Source organism: Tupaia chinensis, unplaced genomic scaffold (genome assembly GCF_000334495.1).
Source record: "Tupaia chinensis unplaced genomic scaffold, TupChi_1.0 Scaffold000539_1, whole genome shotgun sequence".
Lineage (NCBI taxonomy): Eukaryota > Metazoa > Chordata > Mammalia > Scandentia > Tupaiidae > Tupaia > Tupaia belangeri.
The window spans coordinates 4,622,409-4,643,071 of record NW_006160052.1 but is presented as its reverse complement, the minus strand read 5'-3'; the positions used below and the strand labels follow the sequence as shown (position 1 = coordinate 4,643,071).

General features: G+C 49.8%; 1 protein-coding gene across 1 annotated transcript in view; it reads right to left on the bottom strand.

The window, feature by feature from the left end:
- Positions 1-4,847: 4,847 nt before the first annotated feature.
- CNNM1 (cyclin and CBS domain divalent metal cation transport mediator 1) overlaps positions 4,848-20,663 on the bottom strand; it is an 85,861-nt gene continuing 70,045 nt past the window's right edge. Inside the window, 4 exon segments of the mRNA XM_027775282.1 lie at positions 4,848-5,710; positions 7,070-7,171; positions 9,419-9,541; positions 9,679-9,862. Coding sequence (XP_027631083.1) covers positions 5,631-5,710; positions 7,070-7,171; positions 9,419-9,541; positions 9,679-9,862 — 489 coding nt within the window. The 3' untranslated portion in view covers positions 4,848-5,630.

Sequence of the window (20,663 nt, the reverse complement as noted above, 5' to 3'; positions counted from 1 at the left end):
GTGGGATCCTATCTCTCAGGTTAATTCCTCTTTTTTTTTTTTTAATTTGCCAGAAACTGTGGGCACTCTCTGGAGAGACAGAGTGAGAAAGAAGGAAAGCAAGTATTAGCACCCCGATGGGGCATGGTCAGTCTGCATTCCCCCCCCTCCTTGTCTCCTTTTCAGGATTTTGGCACACGCACTCGCCCAATAGGTTTTTCAAGTCCCTGAATCTGGAACTCACACCATGCAGATGGCCATGTGGGATCCAGCCGCCGTAACCACCATCCCACCCGCTGGCCCGCCAGGGTGTGCTGAAACACCAGCCTTCTATTGAGACAGTTCGTCGTTTAAACATAGATCGGGCACTTTCCATGGCACTTTTGTAGAATTTCGTGGGACTGAATCTTATTTAAAACAAGAAGGCTCTTATTTGGAATTTTGAAATATTTGGAGATACTTCCTTTTCACAGGACTCTTCCTTCCTAGGACTCTGGGTTATAAAAGTCTCCAAGCGTGATTGGGACTTAGGAGTCGTTGGGCCCAGCCCCTCCCCCCCAGTGGCCGTCTCTCTCCTATCCCTGACTCTCCATTTTCAACTGGGGGAGGTGGTCCAGGCTTCCGATACGTGGTGAGGCGTCCCCATCCCGTTGAGCCCATTAATGAAAAGAGCTCTTACCTTGAGGCAGAATTAGATCTCTATTCCTTCCCTGCCGCTCTCCTCCCTCCTGGCTCTGCTGACAGCCTTCCAGATATTTGAGGTTCCTGCTTTTCCACATGAACCTCCTGGCCTTCTGCCCCATTCTGCGGTGTTTTCTGCAGCACAGGACATGGTGTTCACATCCTTCACCATCTGGCTAGCACCTCCACGGTCCTCCAGGAGACCCTGTGTCTGCGAGTGAGTCATTGGGCTGACGGATGTGAACGCAGGCGAGTAGATGGTCTTCTCTCGCCCTGCTCTCTGTTCTTTTTTTTTTTTTCTTTTAAATCAATATTTGTTCTTCCAGTTTAAAGATGCTCATTATTGGGGACCAGCAGGTGGCATGGTGGTTAAGGTGCTGGACACTCACACATGAGTGACCATGGTTTTGAGGACTGGACCTGGTGGCTGGGTTTCTCTCTCTCTGGTCAAATTAAAATGAATGAATAAAAATAAAAATTTTTTGAGAGGTTGTTGCTAAAGGGTGCGTGCACTCACCAGAAAGACAGAAAGCGAGAAATCACCCCCCAGGGGGGATGGTCACGCCGCAATCCCTCCTCCTCCATTCTCCTCTCGGGATCCTGGGCACGCACGCACACGCGCCCGGCGTGAGTTTAAGTCACTAGGTCTGGGACTCGAACTGCGGTCGACTACATGAGTGTCCAGCGACATAGCCATTATGCCAACTGCTGGTCCCAAAATAAAATAATTGCTTAAAAAAAGATGCTCATAATTTAGGAAAGTCGCATGGTTCTCTCTTCTGACAATCTTCTGCTCTCTCCAAACAGCGTTGAACCACGCATTCTCCACGGGGAAGGAAGTACTTCCACAGGGCAGAGCTTGGTTCTTGGGGCGGAAAGGTTTTGATACAGTAAAGTGGTTTGTGACCCTCCAGAGTGGTCGTATCCAGCAACACCCTACTTCTTAGTAGTGTATCTAATTTCTTGTGTTAAAGTTTTTCTCTTGAGGGAAGACTTTTGAAGCCATGAGAAGTAAACACCGTTAAATATGTCTTTAAGCCCTAGGTGCCAGAACCACAGTGATCAGTGTTTTAGCATTTAAGGAAAGCAGACCAGCTGGTGGTGTGGGTAAGGTGGCTGATTGTGGTTCTAGCCCTGGACCTGGTGGGTTGAAAAACACTCCAGGCATGTGTGTGTGTGTGCGCCCAAAATCCGGAGAGGAAAATGGAGAAGGGATTGTAGCACGGCCATCACCCGGGGGAGTTTTCTCTCTCTTGCTCTTTCTCTGGCAAGTGCAAATGCACCTTATAGCAAAGAGTATATATGTATATATGTATCTTTATATATGTGTATGTAAAAAGAAAGCCCGACTTCACAACGGGAATTTGACCCACTTGAGTGTATTCTCACATATATTTTGGTCAGCATATCCCCTGCTGTGTTGTAGTTTCTCATGACTAGTTTTTAAAAATAATTACCTATTTACTTTTATTATATTAAAAACTTGCTATAGTCCCATGTGCGAGGGAGAGAGAGAGAGAGAGAGAGAGAGAGAATAATAGGAAGCGAGAAAGCAAGCCACCAGGTCCGGGACTCGTACCAGTCGGCAGTGTGGGAGTCCAAGTGCCTTAACCGCTACACCATCTGCCGGCCCCTTCCGTGACTGTGAACATGAAGAAAGGGCGACGTGCTTGGGAGCAGCAGGACTCCAGAGGCCTCCAACATGCTGACCTGCTCTGTAAACTGCAGCGCGTGGACGGTCCTGGCATTCCGGCCGTCCATGAGCAGGGCGCGCAGACCCCAGGCTCGCCAGCTCTGGGGTGGTGACCTGGAGCACGCCGCGTGGCCGCTCGGTGCCCATCATCCTAGCACCTGTGCGGGGGGTTTTGAGAGAGGAGCTGAGGGCGCTTGGCACCACACTTGCACACACAGCCCTCAGCAAGGTCATCGCGTTACTCGGTCAGTGAACCCAACGGCCTCCACTGAGGTTCCTGGGAAGAATCTTAAGTTGTTCTGGGGAGGCCACTCATTGTCCTGTTTGCCAGTTTGAGAAATTAATTTAGGTGTCAAATTCCAACCTTCCTTCCAAAAGGCAGTAGGTGCCTGGACATGTCCCCCACGTCCAGCTCCTTCCCTTTCGTACCAGTTTAAAACTGACCCCCACGGATCCACTCTCGGGACGTTCACTAGCCGTCGGCTAAACCGCGGGAGCCCTGCCATTTTGACTGCTTTCCAGGTCGCCCACAGGAGCCAGCCTGTGTGGCCAGTGCGTTGTCTCGGGCTCCTCTGGGCTTGGCCCCTGGGCCTGGGACCTCGGAAGGCCCCTGTGCCTTACCCATCATGTGGGTTCTCATCACTGCTGTCGCGCCCCTGCTCGTCCTCGGGCACACTCCGGCTTCTCATTTGGGTTTTACCTCCCATTTCTGGCATTCGCTCAGTCCTGCAGAATCTCACCTGTCTGGCCGGCCTCCTAAAGTGGAGAGCTGGGGCGTTCCTGTCACCCGGCAGTGGGCCCATGGGAGATAAGGCCACGTGCACCACCCAACCCGCATCTCAAACGAAACCCCTTTGGAACTCCGAGACTCCAAGGGCAAGGAAAATAGCCACGTTCCAGGAAAGGCATTTTCATTTTATTTAAAAATTATTTACACTTTGAGTCTTCATAAATGCTTTATCTTAAAATTCTTTTTTAAACTTATTTTTTTTTTAACCTGAAGAAAATCTCTGTGGGGTGAGGGTAGGTAGGAAGGAGAGGAGTGGTGACAGGCTCCTTAGGGATTCTGCAAAGGGATGGGTGAGGTGCAACCGGGGTGCCTGAGCCTAGCAGCCCAGGGGAACTGGAGCGAGGGCAGGGAGGATGGGCCAGGCCAGCCCCCAGGGGCAGTGGCCGGCCGGGCAAGAAGACTGCATGGTGGCGGTTCTCTCCCAGAACCCTCGCTTATTGGTTTGAGGCTGGGCATCCAGCACCGAGGGCTGATGCTTGGCCTGTTCCTACCAGGCCAGGGCAGCGTTGGCGGGTGGCGTGGAGCCATCTACGAGAAGTCATGCACTGTGGAGCCTCAGGCTGGGCTGGGCCAGGCAGAGGGTGCACCGAAGTCAATGACCATTGCTGGAAAAGCCAGCTCGTTTCCTCCTACCGCGCCGTCACACCTGCTCTGGTTTGGGGTGGGGGGGAGAGGCAAGTCACGAGGGTGGGGGGTTGTACAATGCTGCAGGGTGGGCCAAGAATTTCTGAGGACTCCCACTTGTTGGTGGGTGTCAGCCTTCCCCGTGGATTGATGGACACTGGAGAAGACCACCTACAATTTAAAATCTGACGTGAACGGCCCGGGATTCACTCCACTCTGCACTGCAGAAACTCGGGGTGGAAGTCCCACTATTTGAAACAGTGCTTTTTACAACTCCTTTGTGAGTCTGAGACCTTTGCGAATCTAATGAAAGCTTTAACCCTCTGGAAAACACACACGGAACACACACACACAATTCTGACAGTTTTAGGAGTTTCCTAGACCCTCTGGAGTCCAACCATAGACCCCCTGGGGTGATAAACCCCAAATTAAGAACCCCTGAGTTATATGTTCCCGTGGGTAAGCATTTTCTAACCTGGAGGAATTATCTCCCCGCACGATTATGGATTGAATGAGTGTGGGAAGGTGGGAGTGGTGGTTTTGGGGGAACGGGAAGTAAACATGGATGGTATATCACAGAGGGGGAGTTGGAGGGCTTGGAGATCTGGGAGCAGTGGATCACTGGGCACCTGGCTGAGGGCATGGGAGACAGGTCAGAAAGGGAGGCAGGAGTCCCAAAGACAAACTTCATTTCCAGATTTCCCCTAAGGCTTGCGGTTCCCGATCTGAACCATGTTATTCTTGGAAGCAGGTGTGTGCAGTCATTCTGCCATCTGGTGGTTATTTTTGGAACTGCACTTGCGCCGACGAAACAGGAGAAAACCCAGAGATCCCTGTTTTCCCCATAAACCATACTTAGCCAACTTCCTGGGGTGCGGTGGGGAAAGGATGAAAAGGAAGGATGAGTCAACGTTCCTGTGTAATGCGCGCTGAAATCCCACGAGAACATGCATCTTTCCTGGCTGACCTGGGCACTCTTTGGTGTACCATGGCTAAACTTGCTTTCACAGCTTGTAATTTTTCCATATAAGGTTTTTTTTTTTTTTTTTTTTTTTTTTTTTTTTTTTTTTTTTTTTTTCTTTTGATTTGCACTTAAAACGTGAAGTTCCATCTCTGGCTCCCAACTGCGTCCCTCTGCTTCTCCTTTTCCATAGCAGATTGATTGACTGATGTCTGCTGACCAGGAGCCAAAGCAGATGTGTCCCTGGGAACAACAGTGACTTGAGGTTCCCTCTCACATTCCTTCCATTCCAGCTGAGACACACTTCAGCGAGCTGCTGGGACCCTTCTGTGACAGGAAACCAGTCACCGACTGCACTGTCACGTCACCCACCAACGTGGCCGAGGCCTATTGCTCTAACGCTCGAGAGGAATTCTTGGTCCAGCCCCTGAACTAGCCTGCACACTTGAGCTCCACCTCGGTGCCCGGCTGCCAGCGGCGCCCTCTGAGCTAAGCTAAGTATGAGATGTGGTCGAAAGTTACCATTTTGCTCTGGAGGACAGAATGGTGCGTCCCAGGACATGGGTCTCATATGGTATCAGGGGACCCCAGAGAACACCAGGGGTCCCAGAGTGGCACTGTCAGCTTGGGGTTCCCTCTTCTCCAGTCCCAGACCGTGCCGTGGACAAGATCATTTCTAGCATGTTCCATTAAAGGCACCTCCTTCTCTACTGGCCACGGCGAGGCTCTGAATCCAACTGGAGGCAATGAGGGAAAAGGCGCCAAACTGGCAGCGAGGGGTGGAGAGGAAGGCAGATGCTCTGTCACCTGGGGGAGGCCTCGGGGAAGCAGAGGGTGAGAGGGTGGGTTCTCCCCCAAAGCTCTGGAATCCCACACGCCCCACGAATGCCGTCTTTGCCCGGTCATGTGATGAGAGGCGTTAAATTGGAGTTCTCCTCCGAGGTTCTCTCCCCATCCGATGACCTCTTCCTTTTTCGACCACCTGGAAGACACAGTGTGTGAGCGTCAGTCTGTCGGCCTGGGGCCCTCAGACCCTCCCAGTGCTTCAGCTCTCCTCAACTAGCACACACAGAGACAACCCTTGACGGTTGGGCAGAACTAATCTGATTGCCTCCTGGTGCTGGTCACGACACAGTCACGTCTGCAAGGCTTAGGATGCGCCTTCCACGTAAGATGACATCTCTGGGGCCAGCAGGTGGCGTGGTGGCTAAGGGTGCTGGACCATGGTTGACCATGGTTCAAGTCCTGGACCTGGTGGCTCGCTTTTTCACTTTTCCTCTCTGTCTCTGTCTCTGGTGAGCACACATGCCCTATAGCAAATTAACATAAATAAACAATCAAGTAAACAATAAATGTTTTTAAAATGACATCTCTGAGTAACTACAAGTTCAGGCTAGTGCCTGGATTCGTAGTTTCCCTGAGGCGATTATATAAAGCCATGTACCTCAGGATCAGGACACGCTCTGGGACAGATCTGCTTTCAGGGCTGGACGATTCGGGAGCCTGGGTTGGTGGGTAGAGCTGGGACCTACATTTCCTAGCTCCAGCAACCTCTGCAGGAGGGGAGGGCTACATGATTGTCTTTAAGGACAAGAAGGCCATCTGTTCCCAGCTCTGTTGTCAGGATACCTTACTCTCTTTACCACTGACTTCTCTACACGGAGGATTCTGGTTTCCTTCCTACTCAGTCTCCTGGACACACATTCTCTCTTAAAGGACTAGATGGTAAATGTCACAGGTTTGCAGGCCATATGGTCTCTGTTCCAACTACTCAACCTTGTCACTGTTGCTACAGGTAACAAACGGGTCCACGATCGAAAAGACCGCAGAATAAGCGAGTGGAGGAGAGGTCAGACGTGATCGGTAGGCATGGTTTGCACACTCCTGTCGTGGAGGACCAACAGCCGAAGGGGCAGACCGCAGGTCAGCACGGGTGCAGTCCCAGCCCCGGGACACATGCGTACTTCACTAGGATCCAGAAGCATCAGCGATCCTCCTCCAAGAGGAGGATAATACGATTTTTTTTTTACTATAGGGCATGCACACTCGCCAGAAAGACAGAGACAGAGAGCTAGAAAGGGAGAAAGCATTCCCCGGGGGGGATGGCCACACTGCAATCCCTTCTCCTCCATTCGCCTCTTGGGATCTTAGGCACGCACGCACACACACTCAGCATGAGTTTAAGCCACTGGGTCTGGGACTCGAACTGCAGTCGACTACATGGGAGTCCAACGACATAGCCATTACGCCAACTGCTGGTCCCCCAAGATGATTCTGATGTGCGTCTCCTACTAACTGGCTGCAGGATGGCTTCTGCCTGGGTGAAGCGTTAGCTACTCACTCAAGGTTCTCAGCAGTTTCTTGCCCATGGTTTCCTCGAAGTCGCTACTGCAAGGGCTGGTCTCTGCATCCAGGTTAACATTACAGCAGTCACTGTCTGACGCTGCAGGGAGGGGAAGGAGAGAGAGCTCAAGTGTTTCAAACGTTCGCGCACAGGGCTCGGGGCAGGATGGCTGTGGGTGCTGGGCCCCAGCAGGAGGAAGTTCAAGACCAGAGCTGGGGTGGGATGGATGCACCGAGGGAGGGAGTCCGACGGTGCTGGCCCTACCTAGTCAGCAATGGCACTCTGGCACCTCAGAGGAACAGCAAGAACAGGAGGAAACCCATGCATCCATGCTGAAATCACTCCCTCCCTGGTGAGAGAGAGGGGCAGAGAACGCTAAGTCCTCTGCTGCACATCCATGTCACACGTAGCGATCTGGGGACAGGCGAGGATGTGTCCCTCCTCTACTTGGAAGGCCAGGCTCCAGAACAATTAAGCACATGCCCCCGTCCTCTCCACAGGACCCAGAGGAGGTGCAGAGGGCCCCAGGCTCAGGCCGGGATGGGGTCCGGGTCTCACCGCCAGTGCCATGAGCACCCACCGGGGAGGCAGAGTGGCATGCTGGAAATGGCACCTCCAAGCGTGGTGAGGCCGGCTTGCTTCTAATGCAGTATTTGGACTTGGGTGATCATTTCCCTTCTCCAGGCCTCAAAGGTCCGCATGTCACACAGAGGGAGGGCTGGATGATCCCCAGGAACTACCCCATCACCTCCACTCTCAGTTCCCGACTGCATTTTCCTGCTCTGTGCTTTGGCTACTAGCTTGGTGTGTGTGGGAGAGAACATTGGCCCCACATTCGGGTCCTGGAACAGCCGCCACGTACATCCCAGATTTTCTGGGTTAGTGACAAGGGCAAGCGCTGTGTCTCATTGACCTTCAAAATCTTAGGATTTTTATGATTAAGTTGCTGGACTCCCACTTGGCTGACGACGTTTCCAGTCCTGGATCAGGTGGCTTGCTTTCTCACACCCCCCTCGCTCTGGTCAAATGAAATAATAATAATAAAAAATAAAATCGAATAAAATAATTGAAAACATCTAAGTGCACTTTTCAGGTTATCGCTCTGGACTTTAGGGACTCCTGTTACGGATTGGGGTGGGTCTGAAAGGTCAGGTGGGAGACCTGCTGGCCTGGGCAGGGGGCGGCTGAGGGCTCGGTAGGAATACCTCAGAGAGGCAAGCCCAGGAGGACCTCAGGATGGCTAGGACATGGGGGCTGGGAGCCACACCACAGCCAAGGCAGAGACATGCAGTCTCAGAGGGAGCGGCACGGTCTGAGACTTCAGGCCTTTGGTCTCCAGGCCGGGAGGGAGGGGACGAGCACCCTGCTGGTCAGCGTGATGGCTGGCTCCAGTCTGCGGGTCTGTGAGATCTACTTCGACGCCACAGCCCGGGACGCTGTGGTGCGCCCTCTACGAGAGTCGTCTCACGCACACACGACCCACCGCATGAGCTGGCGCCGACTTCCCTCGGTCACGTACGGGAGCCGGCCCAGCGTGGTGGTGCAGGCGGCAGGGCCCTGCTGCACCATACTGCAGCCACACGGGCGGGCCCAAGGTTCGGCTCCAGGCCCACCCAAATACGCCAGGCCTTCCTGCGGCCCTGACTGGTAGAGGGCTGGAAGGCAGGTAGTGCTACAGAGACCACTGGGGGCCCCCGCTTCTCTCTCAATAAATAAATCAACTTGGGAACCAGCAGTTAGCGTAATTAATGGCTGTGTCGCTGGACTCCCACATAGTCGACCGCGGTTCGCGTCCCGGACCCGGAGGCTTAAAACTCACGCCAGGCGCGTGTGCATGCGTGCCCAAGATCCCGAGAGGAGAATGGAGGAGAAGGGATTGCGGCGTGACCATCCCCCCTGGGGGGGTGATTTCTCGCTTTCTGTCTCTCTGTCTCTCTCTGTCCGTTTGGCAAGTGCACACACCCTATAGCGAAAACCTCTCCAAAAAATAAATAAATAAAAATCAATCAATCAATCAATCAATCAACTTAAAAAACAAAAGATAAGGAAACTGAGTCTTAGGTTAAATAACTTGCCTAAAATCACACAGCTCCTAAGTGAAAAGAGCAGGGTCTGAAGCCAGGCAGAAGCCCACGCAGAAAGCCTGACACGGTTTTCCAGGGAGGAGGATGAGACAGGCCAGACGCTCAGCGGGTGCTGAGGCAGGGTTCGTGTCCCCCACCCTGGCTGTCCAGGAGGGGACATGGGGTCAGGGTCCCGGGGCTCTCCTTCCCCAGCTGGCCCTGGGCCAGGCCAGCACCCAGGTGACGACTGCTCTCGCCCGGGGGCCCACCCTCCCTCTCTGACCTGCTCTTGTGGGAGCAGCTGCAGGTGACAGTGAGGGCGCCGTCTCCTCTGGCGTGAAGGCCATCTCCTCCATCCTCAGGTACACGGCCTCGCCAGGGCTCCTCAGCCCATCCGAGCGGCTGCCTGGGGAGGACAGCGAGGGCGTCACCTCTGCTCTGGAGAAGACCTGGGGCTCTGAGAGGCACGGGCGGCAGCCTGGCAGGGCCGTGGGAGGAAGGCGGGGTGGTCCTCGCCCCGCAGCCCGGCTGTCACCCACTTACACGGCAGGCTGCTCCTGTTGTTTAGGAGCATGACAGCAGGGTCGTCCTTGGGGGTCAGGGGTGTGCCCCGGGTCGTGGGGGCCTTGGTGGAGTCTCCGTCAGTGAAGGCCTCCATGTCGGGGGACTGGGGCGAGTTGTCCATGTGGCAGGCGGTGAGCGCGTTCTGGTACTGCTGCCGCGTGATCTGGAAGGAAGCGGGCAGAGGCTCAGAGGAGCCGGGCAGAGCCTGGGCATGGCCGGCCGCCTGGAGCTCAGAGCTGCCCCCGCAGCCTCTGGGACCTGAGACCTGTGCACTCGGGCCCCCCGACCTGTGCCGGCTCCTCACTGAGGGGCAACCAGGGGCCCTTGCTCGTTAGCCAGCAGTCCCTGCTGCCCGTGGTTACACTCCAGGCCCCTGCAGGGCACCTGGAGGGCCAGCCCTTCTCCTGAGACCCTGGAGAGGGCAGAGGGCCGCGTCAGGCGCAGCTGCAGGTCAGGGAAAAGTTTAAACATGCATTCACGCCATAGCCAAGGCCCTCCTCCTGGGGGACTCTGGTAAGGGAAGCGGAAGGTAAGGCAAAGCTCTCGGGGCTCAGGTCCGGCCCTCAGGAAGCTCAGGCTGAGGCTGGGGAGCGCAGGCCTTTCCGCCCGACACAGCCCACCGCTGGGTATGGGATCACGCTCCCACGCTGGACAAAAGCACAGCAGGCGTGTCTCCCTGCATCCGCGGACCCAAGTCATCCGTGTGACTTCGTGATGTCGAGCCTCACCCACGGTGAAGGCATCCATTAGGTCTCAGCTAGACCAGAAGAGAACTCCCCTAATTCCAAGCAGAAGGAACGCGATCCAATGTCTCTTCTGGAAACCGGGAAGATGTGTCTGCCGTCCCTGCTCCCCAGGGGTGTATGACAGACAGGGGCTGCGAATCCTTGGCCCCACTGCACACGGCCTGGTTTGTAGCACCCCGCACAGGAACGTGGAACCACTACAAATGGCTGGCACTGGGGGACGTGACAGAAACGTGGCCCGTGTCTGCCCAAACCCTATGCGTTCCCGAAGCATTTTCACTCCTCCGCTGCAGTAAGCTGGAGGACTGGCCACATTCCGGCTTCTGCTCGTTTTGCCTTCTCTTTCCTCTAGCGGCAGGACTGCCATCGTGGTTGGAACAGGAGAGATTCCTGGCTGGAAGTAGGAGAGGGGATGGTGAGGGCTCACCCACTGGGGAAGGTGGCTGGGGGCCTGGCAAAGTCTCTTTCAACGGAGGCCTCCTGCCCACTGCGGACTCCTCACCCCTGCTCTCCAAGCCCCCTTTCCCCTCTGGCTCCTTGCCTTATCTCCCTGGGAGCCTGTGGGCGATGGCCAAACCCAAGACCTTGCTGGGTCAGTCCTAATGGCTCACACCCTCTGGGTCAACTTCCCTCAGCACTAGCTCATCCCCCTCCGCCGTCCTCATCCCCCAGGCCTGCTTCCTTACTTCCTGTGCGGGCTGTCCCGTTGGCCCCCTTTTATGACTGAGTCACTTTATCCTGCCTTATTGTCCGATGGTATTCCTGCTACATTTTCTAGCTCCCATAGTCTTCCAATTGTTCAAACTGTCTTACAATCACCAGTGCTGGGGCCGGCAGGTGGTGTGGTGGTTAAAGTGCCAGACTCTCACATGGCTGACAACAGTTCGAGTCTCGGACCCAGTGGCTTGAAACTCATGCCAGGTGTGTGTGTGTGTGTGTGTGTGTGTGTCCAAAATCCCGAGAGGAGAATGGAGAAGAGATTGTGGTGAGGCCATCCACTCTAGGGTTGATTTCTCACTTTCCCTCTGTCCCTCTCCAGCAAGCGTGCACACTCTACGGCATAAGTGAAAACAAAACAAAGCAAAAAATTACGAATGCTAGCAAAAGTGTGTTGACATAATATTTTGAGAATTATTTAGCATTCCTCCTAAAGAGGAAGTCAAAATTTTTGGGACCAGCAGTTAGCATAATGGTTTTGTTGTTGGACTCCCATGCAGTTGACCACAGTTTGAGTCCTGGACCCAGTGGCTTAAACTCATGCCAGGCACGTGTGCGTGCGTGCCCAAGATCCCGAGAGTAGCATGGTCATCCCCCTGGGGTGTGATTTCTCATTTTCTTTCTCTCTGTCTCTGTCTTTCTGGTGAGCACATGCACCCTGTAGCAAATCCTCTCCAAAAAAAAAAAAAAGAGTAAGTCATGATTTTTGTCAAAACATTTAACCTTAACAACCACTCGGGCAGTATTTTCTCTTCTAATGAGAAATCTACTTTTCTCCCCACCTCTTGGGGGAACACTCATTACATTATCGGACATTATCAACCTTTTTTTCTCTTCTAACAGACATAAGGATATTTTGCAAGAGAATCAAGTAAATTCTATGTACAACTAGTCTGATCACAAAGGACTACTTAAGAATGTATGTCTTGGGACCGGAAGTTAGCATAATGGCTATGTCGTTGGACTCCCACGTAGTCGACCACGGTTCAAGTCCCGGACTCGGTGGCTTAAACTCACACCAGGCGCGTGTGCGTGCGTGCCCAAGATCCCGAGAGGAGAATGGAGGAGAAGGGATTGTGGTGTGGCCGCCCCCTCTGGGGGGGTGATTTCTCACTTTCTGTCTTTCTTTCTCTCTCTGTCTGTCTGACGAGCACACGCACCCTATAGCAAAAACCTCTCCAAAAAAAAAAAAAAGAAAAAAAAATGTATGTCTTGGGGCCAGCAGGTAGAGTCGTGGTTAAGGCGCTGGACTCCCACATGGTTGACTGCAGTTTGAGTCCCAGACCCCGTGGCTTGAAACTCAAGCTGTGTGCATGTGCGTGCATGCCCAAAATCCTGAGAGGAGAATGGAGAAGAGATTGTGGCGTGGCCATCCCCCCAAGGGGTGTCTCTCTAGCGAACAAACAAACAAAAAATCACCAATGCAAACAAAAGTTTGTTGACATAATCAGTTTTGAGAATTCTTTAGAATTCATTTTAAAGAGTAGGCCGCAATTTTTGCCAAAACATTTACCCTCCACAAACATGCAGGCTGTATTCTCTCTTCGGAAAGAGAATCTACTGTTCTCCCCATCATTTTTGGGGGAAACCCATTACATTATTGGACATTACCAATCTTTTTCTCCTTCTAGCTTCAGGATATTCTGCATGAGAATCAAGTGAATTCTATGCACAACTAGTCTAAAGACAAAACACTACTTAAGAATGTATGTCTTCTGGGGTCGGCAGATGGCGTGAACTCCCATGTGACTGACCACTGTTCGAGTCCTGGACCTGGAGGCTTGTTTTCTCACTTTCTCTCTTTCTCTTTTGCTCTTTCTCTCTCTCCGTCCCTCTCTGGTTAAATGAAAATAAATAAATTAATTAAATTTAAAAAGTTAAATAAAAATAATTCTTTAAAAAAAGTATGTCTTTTTGCAATACTTCTGGGACACACGCAAGCAGAGGTTCTGGCGTTGGTACATATTACCTCTTATTTGAATTGGCAAAGAGAGTTCTCTTGATGGTTTAAACTGGTCATTCTTAAACTTTCGCACAGGGATGGTGAGAAGAGCTTGTTAAAAGCCAACTGCTGGGCCCAACTCTCAGAGTTTCTAATTCACTAGTCTTGCGGTGGAGGCAGAATTTGCATTTCTAGCAAGTTCCAGATGAGGCTGATCTTGGAGGTCACACTCTGAGAATCACTGACTTAGGACCTAGTTAAAATCAGACATAGATCCTGCTCAGGTTCTTATCCTAGTCCCTGTAAAGAATTTTAAAGGACAACGTAGCTAAGTGCTAAAAAGTAGCTTTGATATTTTTTAGGCCAAAATGATATATTCTATGCCTACAGCACTTGTCCAAAGTGTTAACCTGTATTTTTCAGTTTCCTCTGTTGGTAAGTGAGAAATAAGGATCCAAAATTTCTCCAAACATTAGGAAATATGGCTCTAACAGCAAAGAATAGAAATATTTTTAAAATGATATTCAATAAGCTCAATGAAGCTGTTGATTGTACTTTTTATTTATTTATTTATTTATTAAAAAAATTTTTTTAAAGTAGTTAGTTTAGATTCAGCTTCTGGTTTAGTCTAGGAATGGCAGAGGACTCTTCACCTAGAAACTATTGCAGGAAACGTACTGCCTGCTCAAGACCAAGGTTCAAGTCTCAGTTTCACCACTTTCAAGATGGGCGACCCTGACCGAATTTTTAATTTCTCTGTGCCTGTGGAAGAGCCCCAGAGATAATGAGGTAACATGAGTGAATGAATAACTTTTAGGAATGACTGCTTAACATGACTGCCCACATACATGCGTCACGATGTGATGTCATGATGGGCATACATTTCAAAAACCCAATGAAGCTGTTGATTGTACTTTTTATTTATTTATTTATTTATTAAAAAAATTTTTTTAAAGTAGTTAGTTTAAATTCAGCTTCTGGTTTAGTCTAGGAATGGCAGAGGACTCTTCACCTAGAAACTATTGCAGGAAACGTACTGCCTGCTCAAGACCAAGGTTCAAGTCTCAGTTTCACCACTTTCAAGATGGGCGACCCTGACCGAATTTTTAATTTCTCTGTGCCTGTGGAAGAGCCCCAGAGATAATGAGGTAACATGAGTGAATGAATAACTTTTAGGAATGACTGCTTAACATGACTGCCCACATACATGCGTCACGATGTGATGTCATGATGGGCATACATTTCAAAAACCAGGTCTAACTCACCATCTTGTTAGGTCTAAATTGTCCAGGGCACACCAGCAGGGTGTGTACAGGGGAAGGGCCAATGGTCCTTCGGTCCCCAGAGTCAGTGTGACTGAAGGCGCTACAGAGGCAAGACGAGGAATTGGGAAAGTAGATCCTTAATCAAGAAAACAAACAGAGAAAGAAAGTAGAGGAAGGAAAGGGATTCCGAGTGGGAACCACGGAGGAGAAAAGAGACAGTGACTGAAGGAAAGAGGAGGAGGAGGAGAAGAGGAATGGGGTGTTCTGGTTTGACCCTGAAATGAATTTATTGGCCTAAGACTCTTGTGGGTTGACAGACTGACAGCATCCTCTAAGCTAGAAGACTCTTGGGAGTGCCGACTCTCACGAAATGCTTTATCTTCTAGAATTAGCTTACTTACCTTGGAAAGGGTCTGTCCAAGTTGTACCTGCAGTAAGCTACACCACTATCTTCACATTCGTTACAGACAGTGATATGGTCCTCCAGGTGTGTGGAATCACAGATCCTGGAAGTCCAACCCTCTCTTTAAACATTGTTACGGAGGAAAGGATGGACAAAAAGCATTACTTTTTGTAACGATACTGAGGAAATCCTCCAGGGTTCCTCAGAAGGTACTGAGCCCCTTGTTCTTGGAAGCATACACCGTCTCACATCAGCAGCTGTCAGTGTTGCTAACGAGGAGATTCGGGCAGCTGCACCCGGGACCTAACATTAGCGAGAAGCATGGCAGTGCATATGGATTAAGAGTAGGAGGTGGTTGGAACCTGGATATGGGGGTGGGAGGTGAAGGCTGGGGAGGTTATGTACTATTGTGGATGGTTAGAGAGAAAGTACCACCAACGGTGGCCTTTTCTGTGTCACGTAGCCTGGCTTTCACTCTGCTGGCGCTTTTCAAAAAAGAAAACAAACCAACAAAACATAGCCATGCCAATAAGTCTCTTTAAAAGGTATTGTTGACAACACACCGCTCTGGAAAACGCTCTCAGGCTACTTCCACCCTGCTTGGTCCAGCTCCCTTTCCAGATTCAAACACTGTTCACTGTCAGTTCTTTCCTCTTGTGCAACAATAACTCCTTTTTGTTTTGTTTTCTTTTTAAAAAAATTTTCCAGACACTTGTGCACTTGTCGGAAAGAGATCAAGAGACAGAGAAAGAGGGAGAGGGAGACAGTGAGAGAGAGAGAGAGAAAGCCTCTCCTGCCCCACCAATGGGGCATGGTCACAAACTATCCCTTCCCCTCCATTTCTCAATCCCGTCAGGATTAGGGGCACGCACGCACGGATGTCCAGTGTGTTTTTCAAGTTGCTAGGGCAGGGATTCGAACCATGGTTGACCATGTAGGATGCAGCCCACCTACCACTAGGCTATGGAGCCAGCCTGAAGCTCTTTTCACCTAGTATGGATAGGAATACCATGTGAATTGTGGGGGCCGGATGGCGGCCCAATGGTAAAATGTGGCACTCTGTGAGGCTGACCCTAAGGTTCCTGGTTAATTTCCGGAGACCTCCCTGAGGTCTCTGAGCTCATGGAAGAAACCCAAGATAAGGAGATAACATGAGAATGTATTATACAACTGCTGTGTTATCCAACACATGTGTGTCCATGACCCAGGGCTGGCTGAAGCTGGGAGTGGGTCTCAGCGTCATACCCTGTCGGGGGTAAGTTCCTCTGTCTGGCTCACTCATAGAAGAAATAAACAAACTATAAAAAATATATATCAGGGCCAGCAGGTGGCGTGGTGGTTGAGGGTGCTGGACTCCCACATGGCCAACCATGGTTCAAGTCCTGGACCTGGTGGCTTGCTTTCTCATCTTCCCTCTCCCTCTCTCTCTCACTCTGTCCCTCTCTGGTCTAATTAAAAGAAATAAATAGAGTCAAAATAATAAAAATATATATATATATCATGTGAGTTGCATGGATAATTTAAAACTTTCTAATATTTACACTAAAAAGGTAACTAGAAACAGGTAAAATTAAGTTTAATATATTTAATTTAACCCAATCTAGCCAAAATAATTTTACTCCAACATTCAGTTCATATACAATTATTAATGAAGAAGTTTATATTTTCCTTCCTACCAAGTCTTTGACATCCAACGTGTATTTTATGCTTTCTAGCATATCAGGTTGGACAAACCACATTTCATGCCCTCGGCCACATGTGCCTAACTGGCTGCTGTGCCGGGTGGACAGCAAAGGTCCAGCAATCGACCTTAACTGCTCTGCTCAGTTTTGATAACTGAGTCTTGCATGGCCAGTGGTGTTCCCACCACTCCCAGCACATGGCCGTGGGTCCAGCCCCCATCCTCTTCCTTTGGAGCCTCTTGAATCCACCCTGTCCATTTCCCTTCCACGCCTGTGTTTATGGTGTCTCCTCTGCATGGCACTGCCTTAACTTCTTCTTTTCTTTTTTTCATAATTATTTTATTTAACTTTATTTATTTATTTTCTTTGACCAGAGAGAGGCAGAGTGAGAGCGATAGAGAAAGTGAGAAAGCAAGCCGCCAAGTCTGGGATTTGAACCGCGGTCAGCCATGTAGGAGTCCAGCAGCTTAACCACCATGCTATCTGCTGCCCCCTCCCTTATTCTTACATAATTTTTAAAGGTACACTACATTCTCTTGTCAATACAGTGCTTAAAAAATGCTGTAAATTTTTAAAAATTTCATTGATTCATTCACTTATTTTAATTTGACCAGAGAGAGTCACACAGAGAGAGACAGAGAGAGAGAGAGAGAGAGAAGAGGGAAGGTGAGAAAGCAAGACACCAGGCTCAGGACTCGAACCATGGTCTGCCATGTGGGAGTGTCCAGCGCTTTAACCACCACGCCATCCGCTAGTCCCCAAAAAATGCTGTAAATTTTTAATTGATTAGATATTAACCCTGCATTAGTTACTGTTATGTAACTTATTTTTCTTGTTCTTAACTAAGTCCTAATCTACTTGTAAGGCAGAGGATATATTTTTATACAAAAATATATCTTATATTTCTTTAGTATATCTCATGGTACCTAGAACCATTGTTTTTATTTTTTTTAGAAGTTTTTGCCTTAAAACATGTGCACTCTCCAGAGAGAGACAGACAGAGACAGAGACAGTGAGAGGAAAAGTGAGAAATCATCTCTTCAGCAGGGATGGCCACACCACAATCCCTTGGCCACCATTCTCCTCCCAGGATCTTGGGCACACATGCACACATGCCTGGTGTTTTAAGCCACCGGGTCCTGGACTTGAACCGCAGTTGGCCATGTGGGAGTTCAGTGACACAACTGCTATGCCATCTGTTGCCCGCCTCCCCAAACTGTTGTTAAGGTTCAACAAATACTTAATGACTGGTCAAATTAAAATCAAAAATGCTTTTAAAAAGAAATGTGCTTTTATTTTCTCTTCATTGCTATATAAAATAATCATCTTGGGCCAGCAGGGGTTGAGGTAGCTGGATCCCACATGGCCAACTGTGAGGTTCAAGTCTGGACCCAGGGGCTTGAAAAACATGCGGTGGCTGGCAGGGTCCATGGTGGTTAAAGGTACTGGACTCCCACATGGCTGACCATGGTTTGAGTCCCAAACCTGGCGGCATGCTTTCTCACTCTTGCTCTCACTCTGTCCCTCTCTGGTCAAATTAAAATAAATAAATAGGGAACCAGCAGTTAGCATAATGGCTATGTCGCTGGACTCCCACGTAGTCAACTGCGGTTTGCGTCCCGGGTCCGGTGGCATAAAACTCACGTGGGGCGCATGTGCGTGCGTGCCCAAGATCCCGAGAAGAGAATGGAGAAGGGATTGCGGCGTGACCATTCCCCCTGGAGGGTGATTTCTCGCTTTCTGTCTCTATGTTTCTCTCTGTCTGTCTGGTGAGTGCACGCGCCCTATAGCGAAAACCTCTCCAAAAAACAAACAAACAAACAAAAAGTTAGATAAAATAATTCCTTAAAAAACACATGCTGGGAGTGTGAGTGTGCATGCCTAAAATCCCAAGAGGAGAATGCAGCAGAAGGGACTGCAGCATGGTATTTCCCCAGGGGTGATTTCTCACTTCCCCTCTGTCTCTCTGTCCCTGGTGAGTGAACGTGCTCTAGGCAAAACTCACAAAAGAATAATCTCTTAGCAACAGCTTGAGTTCAGTTGTCTTCTTATACTTTGGCCAGTTAAGAATTCCAGCACCCTCTAAATGACAAAGGAAATGGAGGTCTATTTATCTTGAAACCGAAAAGTAAGGGGACCCTTTGGATATTTTGGCGTAGAAGCCAAGGTGTTCAGAAATTAAGCTTCAGGCAAATGTGATGTCTCCCGTCATTTTTGATGTTCTGTTTGTACTTGCAACTTTCAGGAGGTTTATTATCCCTCACAACGCAATCCTGCAACTGAGAGGCTCCACCACCAGATGGGGATGAGGCATCTTGGTCACGGCTCCACTATCCAGACTGAGGCATCTGCCCAGCATTTTCAATGTGAGGATGGTCCTTACGAAACACGCTTCAGAAAACAGTGAGATTCTCCTGCGCTCGCACAGCTTGCCAACTACTAGGAATCACAGCTTCAGTACCTTTTCCAGACAACCAGCAGCTCCACCTTTCTGTCCCATTCTGTACCTTATCTTGAAGTCAGATCACTCCGGAACTTCAACAATTCTGGAATTTCAGGCCATTGGACATGAAAAGGCCTTGCAAGTCATCTGAAGCCAGCCCCAGGGCTTTGGCCTGTGAAAATTCTTACTCTTTAGTTTCCTCAAAAACTCTCCTTGTGTTGGGAACCAGCAGTTAGCATAATAGCTATGTCGCTGGACTCCCACATAGTTGACCGCGGCTCGCGTCCTGGACCCGGTGGCTTAAAACTTAAAACTCATGCCGGGCTCATGTGCGTGCGTGCCCAAGATCCTGAGAGGAGAATGGAGGAGAAGGGATTGCGGTGTGTTATCCTCTATAGCAAAAAAAATTAAAAAACAACAACAACAACAACAACAAAGCAAAAACTCATGTTAAAACAAGAGCTTGAGGGACCAGCAGTTAGCATAATGGCTATGTCGCTGGACTCCCATGTAGTCGACCTCAGTTCAAGTCCCTGACCCAGTGGCTTAAACTCATACCGGGCGTGTGTACGTGTGTGCCCAAGATCCCGAGAGGAGAATAGAGGAGAAGGGATTGCAGTGTGGCCATCTCCCCTGGGGGGTGATTTCTCACTGTCTCTCTGTCTTTCTGGCGAGCACATGCACCCTATAGCAAAAACCTCTTCAAAAAAAAAGAGAGAGAGAAAAAAAAAAAAGAGCTTGAACTGGCAAAGTTCCCTTTTGCAGACTACCCCTTATAATAGAAGCTGGTAAGAGACTGAAGCCGCAAGTTTCAAGAGGTGTTTGAATAATGCTTTCATTGGTTCCCATCCTCAACTGCTAGCTTTAGTTTTCTCAGTTTCAAAATCTCTAGATGGAAAGAAGAACTATGTCCTGTGCAGCTAAGCTTCACAGGGAGAGCAAGGTCGTCAGGTCTGATGGAAAGGACAGTACCTGGGAGCTGCCCTCAGATTCGGGGTACCCCACACTGCCACTGCCTCATGTTCATACTCTTGTCATTTGTAGAATGTTCCCCTTTCCTCACGTTCTAAGGGCAGAGATATGAGATTGTAAGTTTTAGGAAAATCCCTACAAACTTAGTGCTGAGTATTCATCTTTGCACTTTCTCCTTTGAGGAAGTGCCAAATCCATCTCCCAAAAGGACTCTCCGAGGTATGCAAGGCTGGTGATGTTTCGGACTGCTCTGAGCACCCACAGATGCTCATCAAACATGGCCCTTCAAAACCTCATTCACTTTTCTTCCTGAAGCAGCAAACCAAATCCTCAGATTGACTTTCTGAACTTAAGATTTAAATGGTGTTATGGACTTAAGGAGGGGCCCCCTCCAAATTCATACGGTGAAATTCTAATCAATGTGACAGTATTAGAAGGTGGGTCCTTTGTGGGTCCTTTGAGACGTAATTAGGTCATGAGCGTGGAGCCCTTGTGAAGGGGATTAGTGCCCTGAAGAGAATTGCTTGCTTTTTTTTTTTCTCTCTCTCTCTCTTTTTTTTTTTTTTTTTTAACTACAGGGCATTTGTGCTCACCAGAGAGAGACAGAGATAAAAAGAGAACAAAAAGCAAGCCGTCACCTGGGATGACAGTTCACAATCCCTTCTCCATTCTCGTCTGTCAGGATTTGGGGCACGCATGCACACCCCCAGTATGTTTTTCGGGCTGCTGGGTCTGGGATTTGAACCATTCAGTGGGCCATGTAGGGTCCAGCTGCCTTAACTACCATGCCACCT